Consider the following 14,675-nt stretch of genomic DNA (forward strand, 5'->3'; position numbering starts at 1 on the left):
TTTTATTCCCAAAGAAGACTTTCTTTGTCTGATAAACATTTCCTCAAATTAATTTTATTTGGGCTTGTTTTTCTTAATAGTGTTGTCATCTTTCTGCTCTGACCAAATACAGATTAGTGTACCAAATATCGTAATGAAAAAATCTGGTACAAATATTTATAACATTCAAAAATAAAATCAGTGGCTGACCTCAGAGCTTTACTGTCTAACAGAGGGCTTTATCACCCAGAATCCAGAGCTTGGGCATCTGTGGACAGGCTCCATAGACTCTAAGGATCTTTGAAGTTGTATTCAAAATCGAGATTTTTTTTATTTTTTCATATGTGCGTTCATTAGGGTAGATGAGAATATATTCCTTTGTCAAATTCTTAAAGAGGACACTATGACCAACAAAAGTTAAAACTACTGTGTAAAGGTTATTTAACATTTTGGAGAGAACATGTAGAATTTTAGGGCTAAAGATAAATTATATACTTTATCTGGAGCAGTTTTTTTCAACAGGGATGATTCTGTACCCTCGAGGAGAGTCAGCTATGTCTGGAGACATTTCTGGCTGGCAGGACTTGGGAGGGAGTGTACTGCCATTTAGTGGGGAGAGAAGCCAGCTATGCTGTTAAATATCCTACAATGCACAGGACAGCCCCTGACAACAAAGAAGCATTTGGTCCAAAATGCTACTAGTGCCCACTGTTGAGAAACCTGGACCTCCAAAAGAGTGTGAAGGCAGGCTGCAAAAGTTTAAACAGACAGCTCTTATTTCCCTGTCTGGTGCGTGTTCCTCTTGACCACCTTGTGGTAATTTCAACTACTCCTCTTAACAAAACATAATAGCTCTCATTTCCTTTGGCTTATTATGTGCTGTGCACTAAGTGCTTTATGAAAATCATCTAATCTGCAGCAACCCTGAAAAAGAGATATTACCCATATTAATCTGATAAGGAAACCGAAGAACAGAACTCCAGCTAAAACCAATGATCTCAAAGTACTTCTCATAAATATGCATACTGCTTCTTAGGAAGAAGTCCAACATGTATTTAATTTTTAATTCAACCTTTCAAAGTTCATCTTCTTAAAAGCGTGTTTGTGTTTTACTGTTGTTGATAAATTTTGATGTTTCAGTTTGATTTTCTGGAAGTCTTAATTTTTAGCAAATATATAGTAATAAATGTATACGATATACAATAGTAGGTTTTTAAGCATGAAGTAATTTGGGAAGAATTTTAAGGATATATGAAATGTTTAAGCAGCTAACTTCTCTAATTTGGTCAAGGTTCATAAATAGTTGGACATGCTTTCTAAAATCTCTTAATTATAGTCTATTTACAGTCTTAGTAATCTGTTTAATTACTAAAGCCATGTCATTTAGACAGTGTATTTTGTAGTGATAAATGGAAACAGTTTTGGAGTTTCACTCCAGATTTTACATTCATTCATACCGTCTTAATTTGTTGAATGCCTCCTTACGTACCATCCTACCTGTATAAGATGGTCGCGTTTGTAGATTCTATATGAAATCTTCTCCACAAAGTTGTCACTGTATCATAGACTTACCATTTCTAAAATGGATGGCCGACCCTCCAACTGAATGTGAACACTGGCTTCTTTTCCACTGTCCATTTTCCCAAAATTGCATGAGAAAGTTAAACAATGTGGATCAGCTCTCATGCAGTACTTGAAAAGAATACAAAAGAGCGATGTTAAAATTTCAACATTTTAAAAAAAGATGGCTAAAATATTTAGATGGCTGAATATTTAGATGGCTAAATATTTAGATGGCTAAATACACGTGGAATTCAAGATCTGCTCCCCTTAGTGGCATTTTGCAGAAATTTATCTTGATATAAACATGGAATTAAAGATATGCTTTCATTAGTGGCACTTAAAAAATTATCTTGTTTTAAACAAAACACAAATGTTTAGTAAATTAACAAAAACAAAGTATTCGAACTAGATCACATGTTTTCATTATTCTTATGAACTTAATCTTCTGGGATAGAAAAAGTAAGACACCTAATCAGAGTCTTGCTACGTTACATGTTCTATGTTCATTGTAAAACTTGGATCATTTTAAGGGCTTTCTTGGGTTTTTTCCCCCATACATTCACTAAAATGAAAATACTGAAAATTAATTTCATGCCACAAAGGCCGTTCAGCTGAGAACAGCATCTTGACCCGCAAAGGGTCTGACACAACGTCTGGTTGGCATAAATTGGGCACTTGTTGCATAAATAATGAAAGTATATTGTATATATTTAACCCTGGGTGTCTCTCAACTCTCCAATCATGCCTGTTCCTCACACACAAGAACATTACCTGAACTGGCTTCTCTCCTATACTCAACTGACAGTTCAAAACCCCTTGGTTCATGGGTTTAAGTGTTTCAGTTCTGTAGGTTGGAAAGCAAAAACTACAACCTGAAAAATTGAAACTTACCAGTAGCCTCTTATCAGTCTTTGATAAAAATTTGAATATATCTTTCAGGGTCTCCATTGTGCCTTTTTTCTGCTCTAATGCACACTTTCTTTGGTAATTCTTAAAATGGCATTCTCCAACAGTAGTCTACAAAGAAAGAAAGAAAAATCTTATCCAATATTGGAAAGAACAACAGCTACATGGCTTTAAAACTTACCTTTTAAAGCTTACCTTTCCCGAAATATATCAAGTACTTATAAAATTGTGTGAAAATATTTTTTGATGTGGGAGAGATTAAATCTCTGTAGCAAAAAACGCAACAAAAACCCAGAAAAATTTTAAAGGGTTGGATATAGGTCCCAAATTGATCAAATGGCCTTAACTTCACAGAAATTAGGGCAATATGAAAAATGGACATTTGAACATTAGCATTATATTGAACATTTCTTTGGCTTTAGACATACAACAAAGTGTTCTAAAAGCATGCCCTACCATCTAAATCTGGGATTCAAGTAAGATTTTTAAGGATTATATATCAAATCTACTGAGTAGGTTTCTTTGTCGATTGTCTTAAAACTGGGAACGTAAAAACAATTCTGATAGAATCATCAACACAAGAATATTGATTCTTAAGTAGTTATTTGAATATTAATAAAAGGCTGAAGTATTGCTTTTCAACAGTGGTCTCAAGCTTTATGGAGAATTCCACCAATTAAATTACTGCCACAGGTCCCTATCACAAAGAAAATCTACCAAGGATGGTAGAGCATAGTTCTTTTATTGTGTTAAGTCACACGTAGAGGTTCTACTGTAATCCTGCCATTCTAATGCAATATTCAAAGTGTACACAGTAAATGCACGGTGCATTCGTAGTTTAGACTAAGTGTGACTGAAGTAACAGAAATCTCCATTTTAGCAATATTACTTAGAATAAAGGAAGGAACACGTTTTTACCTGGACATCCAAAATGTTGAACAGTTTATCAGTTTGGGGAATAAAAGAATTTGGTATCGTTATTTCCACACTAATATTTGGAGCCATGCTTTGGCCAGTGTTGATAACCTGATAAGAAGAAAGAAAATTTAAACACTCAAAAAATACTTTTTATAGAAGTACAGATACCAATGAACTTTTCAGGCGAACCCATACATTTCACGTAACATTTATAATGGTGGGGGTTTGGAGTTGGCAGCTGCACGGCAAAAGGGGACAGAATATCCAGTCAGAACTTTAAAACGTTTGTTAATAATATAACTAGTCATTATTCCTAGACCTCTCCTTTTGGTGCCGATGAGACCAAACTGTCTACACTGATGGTCTACCGCAGAAGTAGTCTGAGGAAAAAGACATCAATAATATACAGTTGACCCCTGAACCACTCAGGGGGATTAGGGTCACTGACCTCAGCACAGGTGAAACTCCTAATATAATGTATACTCAGCCCTCTGTCTACCTGGTTTCTCTGTATGTACAGATTCAACCAACCGTGGATTGAGTAGTACTATAGTATTTACTATTGGAAAAAAACCCGCATATAAGTGGACCCGTGCAGTTTAAACCTGTGTTGTTCAAGGGCCAACTGTACCTGGGTACGGCACATTATAGATCTAAAAAACCACGATCGGCTGTCCTTATAACGATCCCATGAGGTGGGCTGACATTTTATTATTTGCCATCTCAGGAGAATGCTGAGGTGTTAACGTTGTAACCAAGATGAAAGTTAAAAAGTGACAAGAAGCGGGACCAAAACCCAGGTATCCTAATTCTAAATTCTATGTGGGTTTCACAGAGTCACTCTGTGCTGAGAGAATCATCAGCAGCAGTAAGTGAATAAAAATATTTTAAATTCGGGAAAATTATAATGCTGATGCACTCATAAAATCAGAAGAGGCTAGGTTATTGGGTTTTAGGAAAAAAACAGTTTTTTAATAATGCATAAGGGGAAGATATTTCATTATTGTTGATAAATCTGGGGTTTGCAGAACGCTGAAGAAGGAAATTGGGCCAAAATATGGCCTCCTGAGAACTATAAAACCAACACAGTAAGTCAGAAAAAAGATGTGCTACAATATCTAAATGAAATAGCATGACTCAAAGACTTGCAATAATCTTCTGAACGCACACGATGTAAATCTAGAGAGAGTATCCCTGGGCTTTGGGACAGGTGGTAACTGCCAGGCCTTGGAAGCACAGGGCAGTTGCAAAAGGCAATGTCAGCAATGGGGACCCCGCACTGCCCAGACCTTTAGACAAGGTCTTCCTGACGCCAGCAAATAACCAGGCTCACTGACAATATTCTTTATGCATGTTCGCCTAATAACATTTAGACCTCCGAGAACATCTTCATACTTGGACAAGTCACCAAGCCTACAGACTGAAAGAATCTCCATGCCCAGTCACTCCATTGTAATTTAACTAGACAATACTTGTGAACTATTATTTGCAACGTAATAAATAGGCCTTCTGGAGTCCAACTCAGTTTCTGTTTATCAGAGTACAAACCCCCACTGGACTGTGACAGGAGCATTTGGGGGGACTTCAAAGTAGAGGGCGACATTTTTCCAACACTAGGGTATACTAGTGTAACAACAACTTGAGTACGGACTCAAAAGAATTTTGAGGTCATTCTTCTTCCACAGATTGGGGCAGTGGCCCAGGAGTTTGCATTTTGGATAAGCACCTCAAGTGATTCTGATACACATTTTGAAAAGCATTGCCTTACAAAATATCATAATGTACCTAATGCAGATTCACTCACAGTCTGTAGATTGTTATATAGCTCTTGAGAATGTGTGAGCAGTGCTTTCGGTTCAAAAAATGTTTTTGTGGACATTATCTCCAATTATTTGCTCATTATCCACACCCATGCTGTAACAAAAATTTCAGTTTGACGGTAAAAAGTGTTTAATGAAATTTTAGCTCTCTATTAGTATGTTAATACTTCTGGATGATGATGATACGCTTTCCTTTTTAAAAAGATTATTTAGTAAATGATGGATCACTTGTCATGGGTCCTATACCAATGGCTTGAAAGGCTGACCAAGCAGACCTTAAATGGAGATGCGGAGGTAAAAGCTTCCTTTACTTGGTAAGGTTAGGACTTGTATGAAGCTTGGACCACGAAGAGGTTTCACTGATTTGCACCCAAAGATGCCTTTTCTTGACCTATTCTGATTTCTGCCTGCATCTTTAGCAGATTCAGTTCCTCCCATAACTTTGCCTATTTCAGGCATTACCTCTGTTCCCAGGAGGTACTTACTGTGAGGAGAGGTAGTATAAGGAGAGGTAGTATAAGGAGAGTGGGCTCAATAACAGGGACAAGATGAATGGGAGAGAAGGCGCAGGGGCCCACCAGGCAAGGGCATGAGCCCTGCTGCAGCTCCCTTCTCGCCCTCAGCCAGCTGAGGTGGCCCAAAGCTGAGGGACGCCACACAGATACGATGTCCTCTGGAGCAATGCATCGGTAACATTCTTTCAGTTTGCTACAAATATCAGCACAATCAACTTTTCTTACGTGGAAAGTGAAGTTCATTTTCTCTGCCATACACATTTCAGGCTCATTTTCCTCCTTTGGGCCATACACAAACGAAGTTGGGTTTACAAACCTGCCAGAAATGAATTCAGATTTAATTTAACTGTCTTATTTGATGAGGTATTAGAAACAGTCTTTCTCTCTAGTCTAAATATAGCATATCTCTTAAATATCCCTTAAATATGCCATCATTCAGACGACAGGTGCCTCTAAGTACCACGGAATACTTTTGGTTTCTTGTAAAGATAAGAATTTTAGGGAAAACGTAATGAAATTAGAAAGCCACGTGCTCTGACTGGGGTGATCATTTCTCTTCCCGCCAATATCCTTTGCCTTCCCAATACTGCCTGGCTCACTCTAGTGACCATTCCTTCTCTCTCAGCCCTCAAATGCTTCACGCAAACTTGACGAATATGAGATAAATGCTTAGCTTTTCCCTAGGGCTCCAGTATCCTCCTGTATTTCAATCTAGCTGACAGATGTTTGAGTGATTTCTTATCACGCCCAATTCCTGCTGGCTGTTTGTAATGGACCCCAAGTCTGGGGAACAATTCAAACATCAAGAAGTAGGGCAAATTTTTGTTAGGATACAAGGTTGTCATTCCTTTACCTGAGATGAGACACACGCACGGTCAGTAATGAACTTTAAGACGTATTTTTCTAGGAAAATCCCGACTCCCCAAGTTGCTAATATTTGGCAGCTAATATGAGGTAATATGTTAGAGACTCTTTTACAAAGGAAAGAAATGAGAAATATTCCAATGTTGTAGATTTAGGCAGCTTGACAGTTGCAGAGCATCCCTTGCTCAAAATGAGATGTGGATGATGGAAAAGCAGGAGGACGTACTTATAACAGAACCAAGGAGGCGAGGCGAGGTAAGCATTCGAACCCAGGCAACGTGCAATTGACTTCTCTTTGCTCCCCACTACTCGCCCTTGAATGGATTCCTCTTTCCTCCGCTGGTTTTCTCTCACAAACTGGAGAATCAGTTCCATCAGTTTCGGACACTATTTTTATGTAACTGTATGCCACCTTTATGGGTGGTTAAAAATGACTAGGGATGCTTTATAGTTAGGGCAACTAGAAGAGCTCATCTATTTGTCCTGTGTCTCATACTGTCTATTGCTTTAAAAATGTGGTTTTAAACAAAGATTAGTAGGCTCAATAATTTCCAGTAAAATCATGAAAGGGTTTCATGATACTCCTTTAATTCCTTCTCTTCACATCTCCTTCCTCATAGGAGGGTCCATTCAAACAATTACTAAAATTGTGAGGAATCAGTGACTGCGGGGCTGTGGGTATGGAACTCTGTAATTCACGGATATAAAGAGGGGACAAGCGAGCCGGCTCTCTCGTATCTCAATTCATCTGCCACGCAGGTAGATGCGGGGTCTGCACAAGGGCGATTTGGCCAACCTTCCACTTCTCTGAGCTTCACACTTGCCCTGGCCACTGAGCGTGATACAGAGTGCACGCTGGCTCTCTGGGGCCCTGGCCTGCACGGCGTAGCGCTGAATGGTTGGACGTGGCCTCCTATTGGGCTTTTCCAGTAAGAAATCTCCTCCATTGGGGCGTTAGTTTGAGGTGGTCTCAGTGATGACTACAGAGTGGGTTAAAATAACGAACACCTAAGCAATGGGCTGCAACACCGAGGTAATTGTTAAGAGACAGAAACAGCACATGACCTTTTCTTAAAATACTTTAAATAGGCTTTTGACCAGTAGTTTAAGAAGCAACAGAATTCGAAATCAGCTCAGAATTTTACAGGAGTCCTCCATATCTACTCACCCATGAACAGTTAGCATGACTTCATACTTGAGAGGTACTGTTAAAGTCACTTTGTTACGCTTCACGTTGCCTGTTTCTCCTTCATTTTCACTACAGAAGCAAATAGAAAACACCGTCTTAGAATCCAGTCAGCACAAAACTTCTCTTCAGAGGGAACTAGTTACGCCCCATGTATACCTAATGTACTTGGAGGTTGGTTTAAAAAATGCTTTTTGAGGAGCGGGGATAAAAGTAGACGCAGTAGTAAGAAATATTTATGTCAGAGTTGGCAGAAACTTGCTCTCATTATTTATGCTGTTATTTGCTTCCATGCTATAAAACCCTATGTTAGAAGGGTTTTTTGTTTGTTTAACAGATCACATAAAGGAAGTTTTCTCCTGCAGACAATGGAACACAGCTCCATGGTTCCCCTAAGGTCATCCCCCTTTTCTCCCCCCAAAAGTCAGGGGTTCATTTCCTTTAACACAATTGTTTTTTCATAAAGAAATATACCAGGCGGCATGCACTGTGATGTTGAGATCCTCTTCTGCTCTGCTGAGTGAGCTGGCATCCAGAAGAAAGCTAATATCTGTCTGAAAAACATAGGGAACGCTCATTTTAAAAACAATCTAGGCACAAATATACAATGGAATATTACTCAGCCATAAAAAGAAACGAAATTGAGCTATTTGTAATGAGGTGGATGGACCTAGAGTCTGTCATACAGAGTGAAGTAAGTCAGAAAGAGAAAAACAAATACCGTATGCTAACACATATATATGGAATTTAAGAAAAAAAAATGTCATGAAGAACCTAGGGGTAAGACAGGAATAAAGACACAGACCTACTAGAGAATGGACTTGAGGATATGGGGAGGGGGAAGGGTAAACGGTGACAAAGCGATAAAGAGGCATGGACATATATACACTACCAAACGTAAGGTAGATAGCTAGTGGGAAGCAGCGCATAGCACAGGGAGATCAGCTCGGTGCTTTGTGACCGCCTGGAGGGGTGGGATAGGGAGGGTGGGAGGAAGGGAAGGAGACGCAAGAGGGAAGAGATATGAGAACATATGTATAACTGATTCACTTTGTTATGAAGCAGAAACTAACACACCATTGTAAAGCAATTATACTCCAATAAAGATGTAAAAAAAATAAAAAGATAAAAATAATCTAAAGTTTGTTTTTACAATCTGAATTTTAGTTTTTCTTATTATTTATGTTCTGTGAAATACAGATACGAAATGATGTCCTACAAGCATAGGCTAACCCTCACTCAGAGAACTACGGGGAAGCTGTCAGGGCTGTGGCAATTTTAAAGCAGCAGCATTTCCATGAGTGACGTTCAGAGACAAAGCCTCCTCTGAATGTAGATAGGCAGGTCCAGACTGACAAAATTAGAGATGCTTTAACAACTTGAGTGGGCACTCTTGCCAGAAACACCTTTTAGTAGAGCACAGGTGACATGCCTGGCAGATAGGACCACCCGGGGTGGAGTTGGGGGAATGTTGGGGAAGGGTGAGGCTGGGCAGCGGAATTGATTGACACATTCACCTGCCCGTCCTGACACAAACAGGCGCCCCCTTCTTTTTCTTGCTTTTAAACAGTGAACATTGCCAAGAATATAAACACAATCTCAAAGATCTCAAGCCCAGTTGGTTTGGGTTTTATTTCATTTAGCTACTTACTCTTAGTAAATAATAAAAACGACAACAACAAATTATTTGCATGCAGCACAAACATAAGGAAACAGAAAATATTTTATATTCATGTCAGTAACAAAAACTATAAATGCTAAATGCTTACCCTTGATAGATGATCTACATATATATAACCAACCCTGCAGTCAAGTTTTACTATGCCAGAGCTGTCTGTTACTTCGCAGTTTATTTGTTTCTCCTCCTAAAAGGAAAATGAAATAACTGGTTTAAGTAGGTAAGGAATGAGAAGTTCATAACATATGTTTAAGGATGGTTTTTGAAAAGAAAATCATCCCTTAATACTTTCTTGGAAGATTATTTTCTGTTTACTTTGGGGATAAATCAATAGGAATATAAATATACTACATAAATATGTGTGTACAAGTATAGATTCATTCTAATATCCACATATATTCTCCACAGAATAACTGCTGGATTTGTAGCTTTCAACCATGTTTCTGTGTTCCCTAACTCAAGGTTCCTTGAAAAATCACGAAGCGAGGAATTCATAAGGTCTATATTTCATTGGCTGCCTTCTGTCTGGGTTGTGAGAATGTGATAAAGGTATTTAATTATAACTGTAATCACAATTATATATATATTCAAATATTCAGGGAAATATAAATTTATATACATCTCACAGATGTATATTTCCCTGAATAACTGAGTTTTCCCTCTTACCATTGCAAACAGGCTCCCAAAGCTCTAGAGGAAGTGGGTAGTAGGTATTTATAAGAGGTCAAAGGCCTTTCTAAATGTCCTTAGTGTGAAGAAATGGTCTCTGGATAAGAGATGGGTACATTTTTCTAAGAGGCAGAGGAGCATCCACGGAGAAAGTGACTGAGACTTTTCTCTTTCAAATTTAACATTATTAATACCTCACTGATGGATTTAAGTGCTCATGACTGAGGCACAGTGGTAAAAAGGAAAAAAAAAAAGGAAAAGGTCTCCAGGTGCTCCAAACTCTTGCAGGAAAGGAGAAACTTGCCTACAATCTTGGTTGACACCAGGATTTTGGAATTTGATGCTGGTTCTAGCATTTTGGAGGTCCTCTGGGATCGAGACAGTGTATGTGAACTTAAAGTGCAGAGCAGTAACTCTGGGAGCCCAGCATGAAGGACCAATATGGCCCGTGTAGAGACCCCAACCATGAGGAGCACCATCACAGCACCAGATGAGGTTGTACCAGTGAGAAAAGCAATGACACCCGGGCAGCTTGCTTGGATAACTGGACAATCGCTTCTGTCTCATAGTAGCGTTGGTAAGCAGGAAGCTGACTCTCTTGATCTCAGTCAGATCCCAAGGAACTTTCCATTTTGATTAGGGACACAGAGGAAAAAAATTACTGGAAGCCCGAGTGATAAGTCTGAATATTAAGACTCATACGCCAAATATTTATACCTCAAATGATAAAGTGATTTATACAGTTACATTCTTTAAAAGTTAAGTAAAATATCAATGTAGTATCATGCTACTGTAGTTTTCGATTCTTACCAGATCTAAAATCTTAATGAAGTAAAGACCAGTGGGTAGTCTGATATGCAGAGTTGTCTCATACGCATCATCTCCGGCATTAAATAAGGACACGTTCAACATTAATGTCTTCATACTTCCAACAGCAAGATAGGTTTTATTTTCATGTGGCCTAAAAATTAAGTACGATTCAGTTTTCGTTTGGAACTGAAAATCCCATCTCTTCATTTATGTATCCTGAACATAAAATACTAATTTGGAAGCACAGCCATAGGAGATGACCCCATGCAAGTAGATGTAAATCCATTGTAAAAAGAACTCAGTTTCCCGGGTTTCAGATAAATTCAGTTAGTTATTACACAGGAAAAGTTTTCTAATTTAGTTATAATTAAACTAGTCTGCTTTCTGTTTAACTTCTTGCTTCTATCATTTTAGCATATTTTTCTCATTATTTCAAAATATCTTCCTAAAAGAAAAGATTTTTTTTTCTTTCTTCATTCTTGAGTAGACATTGAACTAGCTGCTGCCAAAGCCAAAGGAGAATGACTATTTCCACCAAAACAGAGGATGCTTTGGTGGAAGTGAGCATGGCATGGGAAAGGACTGCTATGGCCAGCACGTGGGTACCACTAAAATCTGTTGAACTAGAAAGAATTTCTTAAGGCAGGCTGGTCACCTCTACCAATAACTAGACCAAATTAAAAATAGAACTGCGGAAGTGTTTCACCATCTTGTGAACTGGAAAGGGAACACTGCTACAAATCCAAACACGTAAGTGAGTTCAAGTTCTGGCTCTGGCCCCTGTTCTTCCGGGGGAGAGGTCATTTAGCATTTTAAAGACTCAGTCACCCCACCTGTAATAATAACTACTGTTCAGTGAAGATATGACTCATGCACATTCCATGAAACCCCAAGGATCCTGAGGTTTAAGAAATGTATTCAAGGTACCACAGCTAGAATGTTCTAAAGTCTCAAGGCAACCCATTCCCTTTACTGATTAGATGGTTAGAAGAGCTCAGAACCTGCTACAGAATGTCATGATTCTGTAAGCTGTCCTCAAAAACAGACACTCTTAGATATCAAAGTATTTAAATTAAAAACAAATCAGTTCAACCAGAGAAGAATATGACCCAAAGCAAAATATCAGACGAGGATAATCATAACAATAAGAAAGATATTCACCTAGCAACTAGAGTTTAGAAAACATTTCTTCAACAATGCTTACATTGTATCATTCTAATCAACATCTGTATTTGTGTTTGAATAAACTATTTATGGAAATGTTAAACACATAGTAGGCATTTAGTAGTTATTTGTGAGTTGATTTAAGACAGAATGTTTAAGGACAGAAGTTAAAGAACAAGTTTCAAGATTGATGCTTTTAAGCATTACTTGAAGATGAAGAGTGATTTTAATTGAAAGCCCCTGTATAATAATCGTTACATCTATTACTCCCACATACAAAAATAGTATAACAAATTCCCACCTTTGTAGAGCTTATAAAGGGCAGATTTATAAACAGATGTAAACAGATATTAGAAATACTTGAAAAGAGTTATGAATGAAGGGCTCTGGGACCAGGGTGGGGACCCATTTTGCCTGGGGGTAGCAAAGGCATGTTGCTTCTTGCTTTTGTACTATTCTAGTTATTTAGGTTGAGCTGAATGAAGATTAAAATTTCTTTTCTTAAATAAAGAACATCTGAAAATTTCATGATTGAACTGGCATTCACTTGGATTATACTCTTAATTGATTTGTCAAGTCCTCTTCCAATTTTCACACTACTGGGGGCGGGTGGTGGTCACTTTGCAGAAAGCAAACTTGATAATGTCACGTGTCTGCTTCCTTTCCTCCAGTGCTTTCAAGATAGAGTTCTGATTAGTGCAGCAGATGCAGCCTGAAAGAGCTGGTCGTGCCTTACTTTCCACTGCACAACCCATTCCTTCCCTTTAGCCATGCTCACCTACAAACAGGGGTCCAAACACCTGTGTTTTGTGTCCTATTTCAAGCCATCCCTCTGCCTTCAACCTCTTCCCTCTTCATGTTATCTGGTTAACTTATACTTGTTCTTCAAGACTCAAGGCTTGAGTGTCAATGTTAAGAGTCCTCAGAAGTTCTTCCACTTGGTAACTTATTGCTAAGCCCCTTCACCCAGCATTGCATCCTCCCTAACAGAAATGGCTTCTCTCTCTGCCACTTTCCCACACACTGGGCAACCCTCTAATGCAATACGTTCACACTGTCTGGCTTTTCTCACCACTAGAATAAGTTCTCTTGGAGAAAAGGTGCCGGGTCATGAATATCACTGTTTTCTCAGAGACTAGCAACACAGTGTTCAAAATATATGTGTGGTATGTAAGTGTATCAAACATTAAAAAGGGCTGGATAACACTAAAAAAAAAGTCTGAAAGATTGAGGAAATTACTGGATAAGTGACTGTTAAGAGTTCATGAACTCATTACACATTCTATGAAATTAGAGCCATGCTTATCTGTTCTGTGACGGCATGCAAATTCCAAATGTTTCATTAAGATAAAGTAAACATCTACTACTACCACATCATGTGATCTACACCCCACCCATATAACCTAATGTTTTAGTGGCAATACAACTATTGAGTTGACCAATAAATTAATGGCAACATCGATACTGTTTGAGTTTGAATTTGAGAAGCAAATTATTATGAACCTCAGAATCTACAAACAAAATTATTATAATTTTGAACACTTCCCCCCACTTTGATACTTCTCATAATATATCTATGAGAAATTGGACATTTCACTTAATACCTAAAAGTTCTTCCCTTCTTATCCTAATTGTTTTTCACTTTAAACCTTCTTATCAAGGTAGGACATACATATAGAAAAATGCGCACAACCTAAGTGTAGAGCTCAGCAAATTTTTATAAACTGAATACATGTGTGAAACCAGCACCCAGATCAAGAAAACCATATTGCCAGGACCAAAGAAATACCCTTGTGCCCCCTTCCAATTCTTGGCCCTACCCACCATCTTGCTTTTACTAGTATAGACTGGCTTTGCCCAGTTTTATATTTCATATAAATGGAATCACTGAGTATGTAATCTTGGAGTATCCAACATTCTTTACTCAAAATTTTGTTTTTAAGTTTAATCTATATTGATGCATGGAGTTGTAAATCGTTTCTTCTCATTGGTGTGTATACTAATTTTTGTAAATATGCCACATTTTATTTATCCTTTCAACTATCATTGGGAATTTTGGCAATTACAGTTTGGAGCCTTTATAGTTTTTCAGTAAACATATATACATAATTCCGTTGTGTCAGTCTGTCTATCTATGAGCAGGCCCTTATCGTTTATTAACCCAGGACTAATTCCTGAAAAAAACCTCTAAATCTGGCTAATTTTGGCAACCAGCTTAAATTTAACTAACAAATTACATTAAAAAAATAAAATACACTATAAGGAACTATATTTAAATAATAAAAAATAAAAATGTCCTACAGGATTATCATATAAAAGAAAGCATACCAGAGAGTAGGGGTTCAAACACTGCTGCCTGAAGGCCAAATTGGGACCGCTGCCTGGTCTTGTAAATAAAGGTTTATTGGAACACAGCCATGCTCTTTCGTCTGTGGCCACTTTTGCACTATGACAGCAGAGTTGAGCAGTTGCGACATCTCTGTCCCACAAAGCCTAAAATATTTACAGTCTGTCCCTTCAAGTAAAAAGTTGGCTGGCTCTGCCATTGGGCAGTCTGACTGAGGAGCATAATTAGTTTGAAAATAAGCGTACCACATCATATT

General features: G+C 38.1%; 1 protein-coding gene across 1 annotated transcript in view; it reads right to left on the reverse strand.

Annotated features, from left to right (window-relative positions):
- The window catches only part of ITGA4 (integrin subunit alpha 4), an 83,686-nt gene that overhangs the window by 2,990 nt on the left and 66,021 nt on the right, over positions 1 to 14,675 (reverse strand). The window contains exons 18-25 of the mRNA XM_060151400.1: positions 10,909 to 11,059; positions 9,521 to 9,616; positions 8,226 to 8,305; positions 7,734 to 7,823; positions 5,927 to 6,017; positions 3,367 to 3,474; positions 2,434 to 2,559; positions 1,552 to 1,671 (exon numbers count right to left, since the gene is read on the reverse strand). Coding sequence (XP_060007383.1) covers positions 1,552 to 1,671; positions 2,434 to 2,559; positions 3,367 to 3,474; positions 5,927 to 6,017; positions 7,734 to 7,823; positions 8,226 to 8,305; positions 9,521 to 9,616; positions 10,909 to 11,059 — 862 coding nt within the window. The remainder of the gene's footprint in view (positions 1 to 1,551; positions 1,672 to 2,433; positions 2,560 to 3,366; positions 3,475 to 5,926; positions 6,018 to 7,733; positions 7,824 to 8,225; positions 8,306 to 9,520; positions 9,617 to 10,908; positions 11,060 to 14,675) is intronic.

The sequence above is a fragment of the Lagenorhynchus albirostris genome, chromosome 6 (genome assembly GCF_949774975.1).
Source record: "Lagenorhynchus albirostris chromosome 6, mLagAlb1.1, whole genome shotgun sequence".
NCBI lineage: Eukaryota > Metazoa > Chordata > Mammalia > Artiodactyla > Delphinidae > Lagenorhynchus > Lagenorhynchus albirostris.